This window comes from Chionomys nivalis, chromosome 18 (genome assembly GCF_950005125.1).
Source record: "Chionomys nivalis chromosome 18, mChiNiv1.1, whole genome shotgun sequence".
NCBI lineage: Eukaryota > Metazoa > Chordata > Mammalia > Rodentia > Cricetidae > Chionomys > Chionomys nivalis.
The window spans coordinates 5,966,421-5,979,213 of NC_080103.1; the positions used below are offsets into that span (position 1 = coordinate 5,966,421).

A 12,793-nucleotide genomic window follows, 5' to 3' on the forward strand; every position below is an offset into this window, starting at 1 on the left:
CCCAAGAAGACTAACATCTTAATCACATCCCAAGGAAGAATTTTTATTTTAAAAAATTAGTGTGTGCCGGGCGGTGGTGGCGGACGCCTTTAATCCCAGCACTTGGGAGGCAGAGGCAGGCGGATCTCTGTGAGTTCGAGACCAGCCTGGTCTACAAGAGCTAGTTCCAGGACAGGCTCCAAAACCACAGAGAAACCCTGTCTCGAAAAACAAAAAAAAAATAAAACAAAACAAAAAAAAATTAGTGTGTGTGTGTGTGTGTGTTGCTGTGCATCCTTTGCATGCCCAGAGCCTGTGATGGCCAAAGGAGAGTGTAAGACTGAGCTTCGGCAATTAGACTCACAAGTAGTTGTGAGTTCCTTGTGGGTGCTGGGAATCAGCCTGTATCATTGGAAGAGCAGCCAGTGTCAGTCAGTGCTCTTAACTACTGAGCCTCTCTCCAGCAGGGCAGATCTCTCTCTCTCTCTCTCTCTCTCTCTCTCTCTCTCTCTCTCTCTCTCTCTCTCTCTCTCTCATAAAGAGTCACTCATTGTGTTATTCTTGTTGGCCTGGAACTCGCTTTGTAGAAGGTTTGTCTCAAACTCACAGAGACCCACCTACCTCTGCTGGGACTAAAAGCCAGGCCAGATGTTGTTCTAAAGTCGTGTAGCTGAAAAGTACATGAATCTAGCTCCAACACTGCTTTCAATTTAAAATCTCCATGCTGTAGACAGCTGTGGTGTCACAAGCCATTTAATCCCCATTCTTGGGAAGCACAGACAAGCAGAACTCTGAGTTTGAGAACTGTTCTACAGAATGAGTTCCAGCACAGCCAGGGGAACACAGAGAAACCCTGTCTCAAACAAACAAATAAACAAAAATCTCCCACGGACACGGTTCATCTGTGTAGAGCAGGGACAAGAGCAAGTTTCAACTCTGATCCAGTCCCGCGTCCATCAGTAGGTTCCCTGGACCCAGCTCCTCAAGACCGTCCAGGGTGGTGAGCAAGGGATAGGTGCGCAGGGAGGGGAGGTGGTATCAAAGAGCCTAATGCTGAGCCCACAATTTTAATGAATACCCTAAGTCCAGACAGAGCGGCGTATTTAAGTCCCCTTTTTATGTCTCCCTGCTCACCTAGTTTTAAATGGACAAACGGGCGATACCAGGGAGAAGCGAAGCGAGAACAAAATCTCCCGAACCGCCTTTCCAGTCGAATGTGCAAATACTACAAGGACCACAAGGCCGCGCGGCGCCAGCTAATCAGTCGCGTGTTGCTGCGCAAACGCAGTGAGATCCAGCGGCCCGAGTCCGGAATGACTACAAGCCCCAGCAGGAGACGATAGCACACACGGACGAGTCGGCGTCGCTAGTGCGGGACCAGGAGCCTCCGCGAGCAAGATGGCCGCTACAGAGACCCAGGCCGAGGGGCGCCGGCACTGAGTCCGGACCCGCGCGCCCTTCCTCCAGCATTGCGCCCCAACAAAGACCTCGCGCTTCTCGCCATCAAATCCCCATGGATTATTCTGGCTGTGGTCGCGAGGCCGTTCCAATAGAGCCTTAGTTGGCCCAGGGAGAGAACTCTGGCACAGCGCTGCTCTGAGCTGGAACCTCAGGGAGGTCTGCTGCAACAGGTGCGACACTGACCGCTCCATGCTTGTGGGTGCGGGGAGGCGTGGCCTCCCCCGGGGCCGCTACCTCTGCTGGTTGCTGTGTGCTTTCACCTTGAAGCTCTGGTAAGTGGGTTACCGAGGGAGGAAAAGGGGGCGCGCAGGCGGACGCGATGGTCCTCGCCTCCATGAACCCGGACTGCTCAGCCACTGAAGTGGGTGTGCCCTGTGTTCTCATAGATGTTCTCACCCTCTTTCCCTGTCTGCAGTGAAGCAGAGGCTCCCGTGCGCGAGGAGAAGCTGTCAGGTGTGTGATTGCCCGGGAACCCCGTACCTCTCTAGTTTGTTTTGATTTTGAATGTCTTTTTTTTTTTTTGTTTTTTTTTTTTGTTTTTTTTTGTTTTTTTTTTTTTGTTTTTCAAGACAGGGTTTCTCTGTGGCTTTGGAGCCTGTCCTGGAACTAGCTCTTGTAAACCAGGCTGGTCTCGAACTCACAGAGATCTGCCTGCCTCTCCCTCCCGAGTGCTGGGATTAAAGGCGTGCGCCACCACCGCCCGGCTTGAATGTCTTTTTTTTTTTTTTTTTTTTTTTTTTTTTAGTGTAGCAAGAGCACAGATAGAAAAGGAAGCGCCACATTGAATGAGGGCAAGGGCTGTGCTGGGAAGCTGGATGGGTAGAACCTTTGAGAGAAATGTTTTTGAATAGTCTTCGGCTTGCCATTTTTCTCTCTGTCCTTTTAGTGAGCACCTCAACTTCGCCATGTTGGCTGGTGGAAGAGTTTGTGGTGACTGAAGAGTGTACTCCGTGTTCTAACTTCCAGATTGTGAGTTTTTTGCTTATTTTGTGTTGTGTGCATTGGTGTTCTGCCTGCGTGTATGTCTTTGTGAGGGTACCGAAGTTACAGGCAGTTGTGAGCTGCCATGTGGATGCTGGGAATTGAACCTTGGTTCTCTGGAAGAGCAGCCAATGCTATTAGACACTGGGCCATTTCTCCAGTCCCCAAGTATTTGTTTTTATTTTTCGAACAGGGTTTCACTGTGTAGCCTTAGATGTCCTGGAACTCTGTAGACCAGGCTGGCCTCGAACTCACAGAGATCCACCTGTCTCTGCCTCCTAGGATTAAAGGTGTGTGTAATAAAGTAGACAGGAGTTTTTCCTTACCTTCTAGATTGTTGCCTTCCTAATTATGTCACCATCATCCACATCAGGGCTCTCCATTAGCTGTCTGCTGTCCACTGCCTCTGGCCCTTTTTGAATATCAGGTCTTCTGTTTCTTCTACTCCTCCTCCCTAACGTATGCTTTTGGACCTTTCCTTTGGTAGAAAACTACGCCTGAGTGTGGTTCTACAGGCTATGTGGAGAAAATCACATGCCGCTCCTCTAAAAGGAACGAGTTCAAAAGGTAAGGACCGCTTCTCTGCTTTGAGGTGACCTGATCCCGTTACCATAGGTAGCCCTCTCCTGCCTGCGGTGCAGTTTGACACACAGGAAAGAGGAGGGGATTTGAGCCAAACTACTCCTAACTCCTAGTCGTCAGCTCTATGACATGAGCCATGTTTTCTCATCAAACAGTTTGGCCAGGTGGAGAATATAACTCATTGGTAGAGGACTTGCCTAGTATGTATGAGGCTGAGTCTAATCTCCAGCCTTGCTTAAAAGGAAAATAAAGGTTCAGGAGATGGGGGCGTATCGTGCCTCGAATCCCAGCATTCAGGAGATAGGCTTAGCTCTGTGAGTTCAAGACAGCTTGGTCTACATAGGGAGCTCAGGTCAGCCAAGGCTGCATAGTGATTATTAAATAAATAGTTAAGCCAGATGTAATGACACACATCTTTGATCCCAGCATTTAGAAAGCCGAGGCAAACAGATCTCTAAGAGAGGCAAATTAGATGTCATGGTAGGTAAAGGAACTTCCTGAGAACGTGAGGGACTAGAGCGGTGACTCAGAGGTTAAAAGCACTTGCTACTCTTGCAAAGGACCTGACTCAGTTCCCAACACCCACATAGTCTGTAACTCCTGTTCCAGGGTATCTAGCACCCTCTTCTGGCCTTGCTGGGCACCAGGTACACACATGGTACATATACATACATACAAGAAAGCAGTCAGGTATAAAATAAATAAATCTTTAAAAAACAACTTGAGTTTGATACTCAGAACCCAGATAATAGACGTACAAAACTCACTCCAGCAAGGTGTCTTCTGACTGTGTCTGTCCTATGGGATGGGGAGAAGATGGCAACCTCTTCTTTTATGAGTGTGCACACACAGCCTAACAAAAAAGTAGGCTTTTTGAGGTATGGGGGGGGTCAAGACAGGGTTGCTCTTTGTAAACAGTCTTGGCTCTCCTGGAACTCAACTTACTCTGTTGACCAGGCTGACCTTGAACTCACAGAGGTTCCCCTGCCTCTGCCTCTGGAGTGCTGGGATTAAAGGTACGCCACCACACCTGACTTTATTTGTTTTATTTTAGTAATCAAATTGGTTAATGCCACTTTAAAGCGTGACTGACTCCAGTTTCCCTTCTGTTTGGATAGCGTGTTGGGTAGGCTGAAGTAGAGGACAGTAGTTAAGAGAGACTGGCTGGAGCCGGGCAGTGGTGGCTCACGCCTTTAATCCCAGCACTCGGGAGGCAGAGGCAGGCGGATCTCTGTGAGTTCGAGACCAGCCTGGTCTACAAGAGCTAGTTCCAGGACAGGCTCCAAAACCACAGAGAAACCCTGTCTCGAAAAACCAAAAAAAAAGAAAGAGAGAGACTGGCTGCTTCTGTGAATGACTGTCCTTCTTCTGCCCTCAGCTGCCGGTCAGCTCTGCTGGAACAGCGCCTGTTCTGGAAGTTTGAAGGCACCATGGTGGGTGTGGCTTTAGTCTTCGCGTGCCTTGTCATCCTTCGTCAGCGACAGCTGGACAGAAAGGCTCTTGAGAAAGTCCGGAAGCAAATTGAATCCATATAGCCGAATTCCACTGTATTATGCCGGGCCTTACGGACTGTATCTCAGATGGAGAAGGGCCAGTGGACTAATTTGCACTCATACGCCTGTGGTAGTAGCACCTTTCCCTGACTTCCAGACCATTAATGAACACAATAAAAAGTAAAATAGAGCTGGGCATGGTGGCACAAACTTGTAACCACAGCCCTTGAGAGAGTGAGGCAGGAGGATCCTGGGTAAATTTATAGGCAGGCTAGCCTGAGCTACATAACAAGACTGTCTTTAAAAAGCAAAAAAAAAATAATAAAGGAGTAACACAATTTCCTTCCCTATGATAGTTTGGTGTGGGAGGACTGGGTGTGGTGGCACATCCCTTGAATCCCAAACTTGGGTGACAGGCAGATCTCTGAGTTCAAGGCCAGCTTTTCTACACAAGGAGCTCCCAGCCAGCCAAGGGTATGTAGTGAGACTACATCTCAAAAACATTAAATTAAGAGGTTGGTGAGTTTGCTTAGTGATTAAGAGTACTTGCTGCTCGTAGGATCTGGATTCGGTTGCTAGCACTAGCATCCCAATCAGGTGATTTACATCCGCTTGTAATTCTAACGTCGGGAGATCTGATGCACTGCAGCCTCTGGGTACCTGCAGGCAAGCAGTGCACAAACTCATACAGAAATAGACAGATATTCACAGGAAAACAAATAAATCCTTTTCTTTTTAAAAATTTTCCCCATGTGTATAAGAGACTGCATGTATATTTGTGCACTCTGCCTGTCAGTGCCCTTGGAGGGCAGGAGAGGATGCCAGGTCCTGTGCTGCCACACGGCACAGGGCATCGAACACTGGTCCAACAAGTGCTCTTAACCACTGAACCACTTCAGCCCCAAAGTGAATATGTCTTTTTTAAAAAATAATTTGAGCCGGGTGGTTGTAGGGAATGGTGATTTATCAGGTAACAATTCTCTTCCTTCTTTTACTTTTTTTTTTTTTTTTGATTTTTTTTTTTCGAGACAAGGTTTCTCTGTAGCTTTTGGGACTTGTCCAGGAACTAGCTCTTGTAGACCAGGCTGGCCTCGAACTCAACAGAGATCCGCCTGCCTCTGCTTCCCGAGTGCTGGGATTAAAGGCGTGCGCCACCACCGCCCAGCCCTTCTTTTACTCTTAAATTTTTTTTTTTAGATTTATTTATCTTGTAGTTGTGTGACTGGTTTACCTGCGTGTGCATGCACCATGGCTCTGCCTGGTACCCTCAGGTCAGAAGAGGATGTCGGGTCCCCTAAACTGGAATTCTAGATGGCTGTGAGTTGCCATGGAAGTACTAGGAGTCGAACTCAGGTCCTCTGCGTGAACAACAAATGTTCTTAACCGCTGAGTCATCTTCCCTGTCTCAGTCATTTACTCTTATTTAAAATTTCTGGGCTGGTAAAGTGGCTTAGGTGTTAGAGTGCTTGGTGCAGCGGCTGGAAAGATGGTTCTGCAATTAAGAGAACTTGCTGCTTTTCCAGAGGATTTTGTTCAGTTCCAGTACCTGTGTCTGGCAGAGCTCACAACTGCCAGCTCCAGGGATCCATTGCCCTCTATGGACACCCACATGTACGCACATAGATACTACACACATAAACATTTTGACAGTGGACTTCTTTAGTCCTGGCACTTGTGAGACAGAGGCAGGCAGATCTCTTGAGTTCAAGGCCAGCCTGGTCTACAGATCAAGTTTTAAGACAGCCAGGGCTACACAGAGAAACCTGTCTCCAAAGAACGAATTCAAGAAGTGTTTACTTCATAGGCCTAAGACATGAGTTTGATCCCTAGACTGCATAATGAGAGGAAAGAAAGCTAAAAAGTTGCCATGAGCCAGGAGATGCTGGTGCACAGCTTTTTTTTTTTTTTTTTTTTATTTGGTTTTTCGAGACAGGGTTTCTCTGTGGCTTTGGAGCCTGTCCTGGAACTAGCTCTGTAGACCAGGCTGGTCTCGAACTCAGAGATCCGCCTGCCTTTGCCTCCCGGTGCTGGGATTAAAGCTGTGCACCAGAGCCGGGCGATGGTGGCGCACGCCTTTAATCCCAGCACTTGGGAGGCAGAGGCAGGCGGATCTCTGTGAGTTAGAGTTCCAGTGAGCAACCCTGTCTCGAAAAACCAAAAAGAAGTTGCCCTTGACCTTCACACGAGTATTATACATAAAATAATACTTACATATCATACTTATACAGTAATAAAAAGTTAAGCTGAAAGCCGGGCGGTGGTGGCGCACGCCTTTAATCCCAGCACTCGGGAGGCAGAGACAGGCGGATCTCTGTGAGTTCGAGACCAGCCTGGTCTACAAGAGCTAGTTCCAGGACAGGCTCCAAAACCACAGAGAAACCCTGTCTCAAAAAACCAAAAAAAAAAAAAAAAGTTAAGCTGAATGTGGTCCTTCATACTTGCAGTACTAGCACTTGGGAGCGAACCAGAGTTTGAGACCAGTTTAGGCTCTATAGTAGGAACTTGTCTGAAGCAGTAAAATTTTCTGGGATTGAATTTTAGCTAGAAAGTTTATTTCTGAGTCAAAACTTGCTTCCCGTTAGTTCCATCCCCAAAGAAGAAACCACAAATATAGGAGAGAAGTGTATGAGAAGCCCTGCCATCTAAGCAGCCTGTCCTCTGTGGATCTGTGGAATCTTGAGTGAGTTAGAACTCCAGGGTATGGACGCCTAAACGGGAATTCCAGATGAAATAGTCAGGGAAGCCTCTGGATTCTTGTGTGATTGGAAAGGCTTACATCTCATCCGCATGCAGCATCCCTCTGATCTGCCCAGTCGGTCTGTTCCTCGTCCCCAGCTTTAACTGTGTCTTCATAGAGCCATTTGCAGCTGGGACTTCAGGCAGTCCCCCCTCCAGTTGGGACTTCACCGCTGGAATCTCTGGGCTTTCTGTCATGTCCTTGTGAGTCAAGATATTTCTGGAAATCACTGAGGAGAAAACGTGGTACAGCATTTGTGCATGTGGGAGACTCACCAAGAATATCCCACTGTTGGACTGTTCCAGAGAATGTCTTTTCTGGCTCATGGGGGGAACGTTTGTGCTCTGGCTTCTTACCTCCATGAGGCTGGTAAGCCTTAGGTCTGCCTTCTGGTTGACCCTGGAAGGGGCTGAAGCTGGGTAGGATGATGAGAGCCAGTGAAAAAAGGAGAATCTGAAAGGAGCAAGGGGGCATATGGGCGTTGGGGACAGCAGAGGAGGAAGACAGCATCAACAGTGTCGGTACAGTTATCAGGGTTTGGGAAACAGGGCTAGGTAGTGGGGGTATTAGGTGGAAGTGTGGAGGGCGGGGGCGGGAAGAGAAGTACAGAATATCCTGATATACCAGAACACAGGTACTGGTCTGGGCAGCTCTGCTGGAGGTCTGAGCAGTGAGCATCTGTAACTGATGGACCTGTGCCACCAAGGAGCTAGGAGAAGAATGGAGAGTTAGCCCAAGTTCTTACAGCTTGCCTGGAGCTGCATCCTCCCTCCGGACACTGCTTCTACTTACGTGTTCTGCCTCTCCAGCTCCTGGACTTTTCTCTGTAGTTCCTGATTCTGTGCAGAACAGGCTGCCACTCTAGGGAGTATAGAGGAGACCACGCTTGGCAGCTGGTCCCTTAAAATGCTTGCCTAGGTGAGGAAGGGGGCGGTGCCCAGACACACCTGCTCTCCAGCCCGCCTATGTATTCTTTCTTCCGCCGTCGGCTGTCCTGTGCTGACTGCTTGTTGCGGATTTTCCTCCTGACCTTCTTGAGTACTCGTTCCTCTGCCTAGATGCCCAGGGCGTGCAGGGCTGGGCCCTTAGCCTCCCTTAACTCCCCACTGCCCCTGCAAACCAGGCTCTTTGGAGGTTGAATGGAGCTCCTGGTATGGAACACCCTTTGGGGACAGTTCTTACCTTAGTGAGGGGCAGGTGAGAGGGCAGAGAAACCCCTTCTTGCCCCAGCAGATGCTTCTCTTCATCTGTCAGGAACAGACGTTGGCAGGACAGCTGGGAAGAGAGGCAGAAGATGAGCAGGGTCAAGGTTGCCTGCTTCCAGCACCCAGGCTGCCTTTCCACCCCCAGAACTCTTTCAGGAGAGGGGCTCCCATTTGTGCTGAGTTGTGAGTGAGGTCAGGGGCGGAAAGTTCATTCAGACAGGCTCTGTAGCAAGCTGGAAGAGGATGTTTAGCCGGGCAGTGGTGGCGCACGCCTTTAATCCCAGCACTCGGGAGGCAGAGGCAGGCGGATCTCTGTGATTTCGAGACCAGCCTGGTCTACAGAGCTAGTTCCAGGAGAGGCTCCAAAACCACAGAGAAACCCTGTCTCGAAAAAAAAAAAAAAAAAAAAAAGCATGTTGGATCCCTTGGAACTGGAGTTATAGACAGTTGTGAGCTAGGACTTGAACTTGGGTCCCCTGGCAAAGCAGCTAGTGCTCTTAACCACTGATCCAACACTCCGGTCCCTCTATTTTATTTTATCATTATTATTATTATTTTTGAGACAGGATGTCACTAGTAGACTAGGCTGGCCTTGAGTCTGTGGTCCTCTTCCTGCCCTGCCTCCAGAGTGCAGAGATGTCTGGTGTGCTGTGCTGCCACACCCAGCTTACCTTTCACTTAAGACGATCTTAGTCTGTGGCTGGTAAGATGGCTCAGCAGATAGAGCACTTGCCACACAAGTCTCAAAGTCTGAGTTTAATCTTTGGAACCCACGTAGAGAGAGGAGGAAAAAGAGAACCAGTGCCACAAAGTTGTCCTCTGACCGCCACATAAGCCATGACACAGTGCACCGTCCTTCTCCCTCACTTGTATATACAATAATAAATAACTTTTACAAGGATAATTTAGTTTGGTTTTTTACTTTGTGGTGTGTGTGTGTAAGAGAGTCAGAGAGATGTAGTTGCACATGTATGTGCGGGTGTGGTACACGTGACTAGAGGCCAGAGTGGCAATACAGGTGTCCTGTTCTAGCACCCTCCACCCTTCCTCTGAGACAGTTTCTCACCAGACCTGGAGCTAGGCTGGTGCTTAGCAAGCCCCGTGAGCCCCCTGCTTCAGTCCTCAGAGCATGGGGTCCAGAATCTGTAGCTGTTTATGTGGGTGCTGGGGATATGAACCCCCAGCACAGGCCGTCATGCCCACATAGTGATTGCTTTTTCTCATGGACCCATCTCAGCCTCTGGCTTTTGCTTTTGGGTGGCCTTTGGCTCTTGGCTAAACCATTTCCTATTTCCTTTCCTGTTCCTCTCCTCTTTCCTCCAAATGTTTTTGTGGAGTGTTTCTTCCAATCTCTCTAACCAAAATCTCTGAGAATGGAACACAGAGGGTTTTGTCTAAAAATAAAACAAGCACAAATCCTGTGCTGATCTACAAACCCCTAGCATAGCTTCTGGTCCCAGCTTCAAGCACAGAGAAGAACATGACCTGAGTTTGGCCTCTATTGGTCTGCTCAGCAGGCGTGAGCGTTAACCCGTCTCGAGAAGAGAGGGCATTCTGCACATCACTGCAGCACTGGCCACGGGGCAACTGTTCCAGTGAGAACACTTGCTACTGTTTCTCTATCACCCTGTCCTCATTAGCCAGGTGGATTCCCAGGTGTCCTGTCCCCATTCCCTTTCCTGACCCAAGGCTGAGAGCAGCTCTGGTGGCATATAAGTGCACTCTATGTCTAGGTGTCTCTAGAGCTCTGACTGCAGCTTCCCTCATCACACCTAAGTGACCCCCATAGCTCTCCTCCCCACGCTTCCTTGTTCTTAGAATTGCGTGTTTCTCCTTGGCCTTCAAACCCACCAGCACCAAAAGTGGGACAAACCTGTTCCTCATTAGTTTCCCCTCCCTTTTCCCCTGTGCCCCCATTTATGTAAGGACACGTGTTCCGAGGAGCGCCAGTTCTAGCGGGTCTCACGACTTACCAGGGCGTCAGGAGCTGCTGGGGCTCCAGTGCTGGCTCGAGGCAGGATGTGTCTATGAGCCTCAGAGGGTAGCCCACTGACCGAGCAGGTCTCAGGTGCCATGAATGCAGAGCTCCACTGCTCTGAAGCCGATAGAGAGACAGGGAGGAATCAGCAGTGACTGGGCAGCACAGTTTGGGGACCTTCTCCCCTAAGTCTCACGGCCAGGGCTGCGCCCAAAAGGGACACTGACCTATCTGGATGGAGATGAGTCCGAAGGTTGGCCCCGCTTCCTGCTGAGTGCTCTGCAAGGCCCCTGCCTCATAGACAACCTCATAGAGGGCGGGGGAGTCGGGCGCCTGTCGGGCTGGGGAGCTAGGGTCTTCTGAGACACCACTGTCACTACCAGGAGCTGCTTCTGAGCAGTATACCATATTGGGATCAATGAAGAGGTTCAAGAGATCGTCAGGTTCGCTCTTCTGAAGGCCCTATAGAAGGAGAGTGTGAGTGTCCGAGAAAATTTTTGAAAGTCCTACCTGACATTAGTCTTGCATCCTTTATGCTTCAATTTTGGTGTTTTTCCTTCTTAGACGTATGTATGAACATAGTTAAAGTTCATATCTATCTTGTGGGCTCTTAGCAGACCTCTTTCCTTGTGGGGACTGAAGCCTCTTAAGGCTTAATCTCATTCCCACTTGGATTCAACAAACTCACTCAGCCCCTCCTCATCTCCCAGTCTCGCGGGCCCTGATCTTGAAGCCTAAGCCATCAGAACCTTTGACGGAGGACAGTCGAGCCCCAGCTCCAGGAAGGATCCTGTTGAGAAGATATCTTCTGGGGGCTCCAGCAACTCAGGGCACCCGGACTCCATGCTTCTGTAGGAAGGTAGTGGGGGTAGTGGGGTGGTTATAGAAAGTAGGAGGCGGCTGTCCCAAGCTTCTGGCTCCCATGCATTCTCCGCTCACATGCAGAGCCCCTCGCAAAAGTTCAGTTCGGGCTCATGCAAACAACCCCCTGGGTATTACCTGGGTTTTGTTCGGAGAGCTTTGCCCTGCCAAACCAACCTAGCCCGCTGAAGTCCCAAACACTACACCTTTTCTTTCCTCCAGGATCTTGTATCCTGGTCCTGCCCAGTCAAGCCCCGCCTACGCCGTCCATGGAGTTTGGGGGAGGGGAGGGGGGGCTGGGTTGCACCTGGTCAGGAACCATTGTCGCGACCTGGATCTGAGAGTAGCATTAAGGCGCTGCCCATATGCAAATTGAAATAAGATTATAGGCACCCACGCCCCTTTTGACAGAGTCCCCCAGTGCTAACAGATCTTGCTGAGGGCTTGATGTCTCTCAGCAAAGAGCTGCGATGGGAGTGACAAGCACACGGGATACCTGAGCTTTCTATTTCGAAGGCACAGTCTTTATAAGAGGGAAACAAACCATCTTAGGTTAGAGAACCAAGCCAAGATTTGGAGGCGCCCCCGCCCCGTCCACCCCATAGCCGCGTGGCACTCTTCTACCCGTGAATCCTAATTGGAACATTGAAGATTTACGGCAGGGCTTCCAGCCAATAGCGGACTACTTCGAGGTCCACGCCCTCGTGATTGGCAACGAAAGACCAACAGCGGGGTCGCAGAAGTTTGGCAGAGGCTCCCGGTTCCAGCAAGAAACCATTGTAGGAAAGTTGAGTGGAAACTTATGGGGTGAGGGTAGAAGTCTCTGGATTTGCGTTTATCTTCCGATTTCGAGGTCCCAAGTTATTTCTTACGCAGATAGTACCTGTACCCCGTGGACCAGACCTCCACCTCCTGGCAGCTAGTTGCGCAATCGCGGCCATGTGAATCTGCAAACCACGCCACACACTGCAGCACTCTGGGGACCCTGCTAACCCACGCAGGGATGCAGGGCAGGAAAACTGCCACGCATTATCCAAACGTTTGTTTTTGGTTTGGGGTCTTATTATTTTCCTATAACTACTGGTTATATGTTTTGTTTTGCGTTTTGAAATTGGAGTGAGGAAGTCATATTGCCCAGGGCGGCCTCCTGATAGTGAGTACATCAGTGTTGCTTGAAAGCTGTCCTGGTGTGAGAGTTCACGCCTGTAATCTCCCTGAGGTCGCTGTTAGCCTGGGCTACATAAGATCCTGTCTCAAAAACCAAAACTGACAAAACGCAAGAACAGTGTATCTAGTGATATGTCCCATAAATTCTACTTGTCTTCACGTTTCACTTAAGCTGTCTTCTGAGAAACAGGAACTATGAGACGGTGGAACAATGTAAGAAAGTTGAAGATGTGAGGATTCGTCTTTTAACTTTTAATCTATTTAGCAGAGCTACCATCGTGTTCACAGTACACAATTTGCTACAGAAAGTGGTATGAGGTGTTGACTCAAATTTGTTACACCTGGTTCA

The 12,793-nt window shown here is 49.3% G+C and overlaps 2 protein-coding genes across 3 annotated transcripts; one reads left to right on the top strand and one right to left on the bottom strand.

Moving 5' to 3' along the window:
* The first annotated feature begins 1,341 nt into the window (after positions 1 to 1,341).
* Jtb (jumping translocation breakpoint) lies at positions 1,342 to 5,242 on the top strand. 2 transcript variants are annotated; one of them, XM_057793439.1, is made up of 5 exons: positions 1,342 to 1,712; positions 1,856 to 1,893; positions 2,327 to 2,409; positions 2,909 to 2,988; positions 4,382 to 5,242. In XM_057793439.1, the coding sequence occupies exons 1-5, from the start codon at positions 1,630 to 1,632 to the stop codon at positions 4,536 to 4,538; spliced, it is 441 nt and encodes a 146-aa protein (XP_057649422.1). In that variant the 5' UTR covers positions 1,342 to 1,629; the 3' UTR covers positions 4,539 to 5,242. The 2 variants fall into 2 exon arrangements, with proteins under 2 accessions (XP_057649422.1, XP_057649423.1); XM_057793440.1 differs by having other exon boundaries at positions 1,342 to 1,610; positions 1,827 to 1,893.
* A 1,832-nt stretch (positions 5,243 to 7,074) lies between these two features.
* Creb3l4 (cAMP responsive element binding protein 3 like 4) lies at positions 7,075 to 11,458 on the bottom strand. The gene is made up of 10 exons (XM_057793546.1): positions 11,416 to 11,458; positions 11,166 to 11,265; positions 10,644 to 10,878; positions 10,412 to 10,533; positions 8,416 to 8,508; positions 8,181 to 8,287; positions 8,026 to 8,094; positions 7,858 to 7,942; positions 7,590 to 7,686; positions 7,075 to 7,462 (listed from the first exon to the last, which is right to left on the bottom strand). The coding sequence occupies exons 2-10, from the start codon at positions 11,259 to 11,261 to the stop codon at positions 7,269 to 7,271; spliced, it is 1,098 nt and encodes a 365-aa protein (XP_057649529.1). The 5' UTR covers positions 11,262 to 11,265; positions 11,416 to 11,458; the 3' UTR covers positions 7,075 to 7,268.
* Positions 11,459 to 12,793: the final 1,335 nt, after the last annotated feature.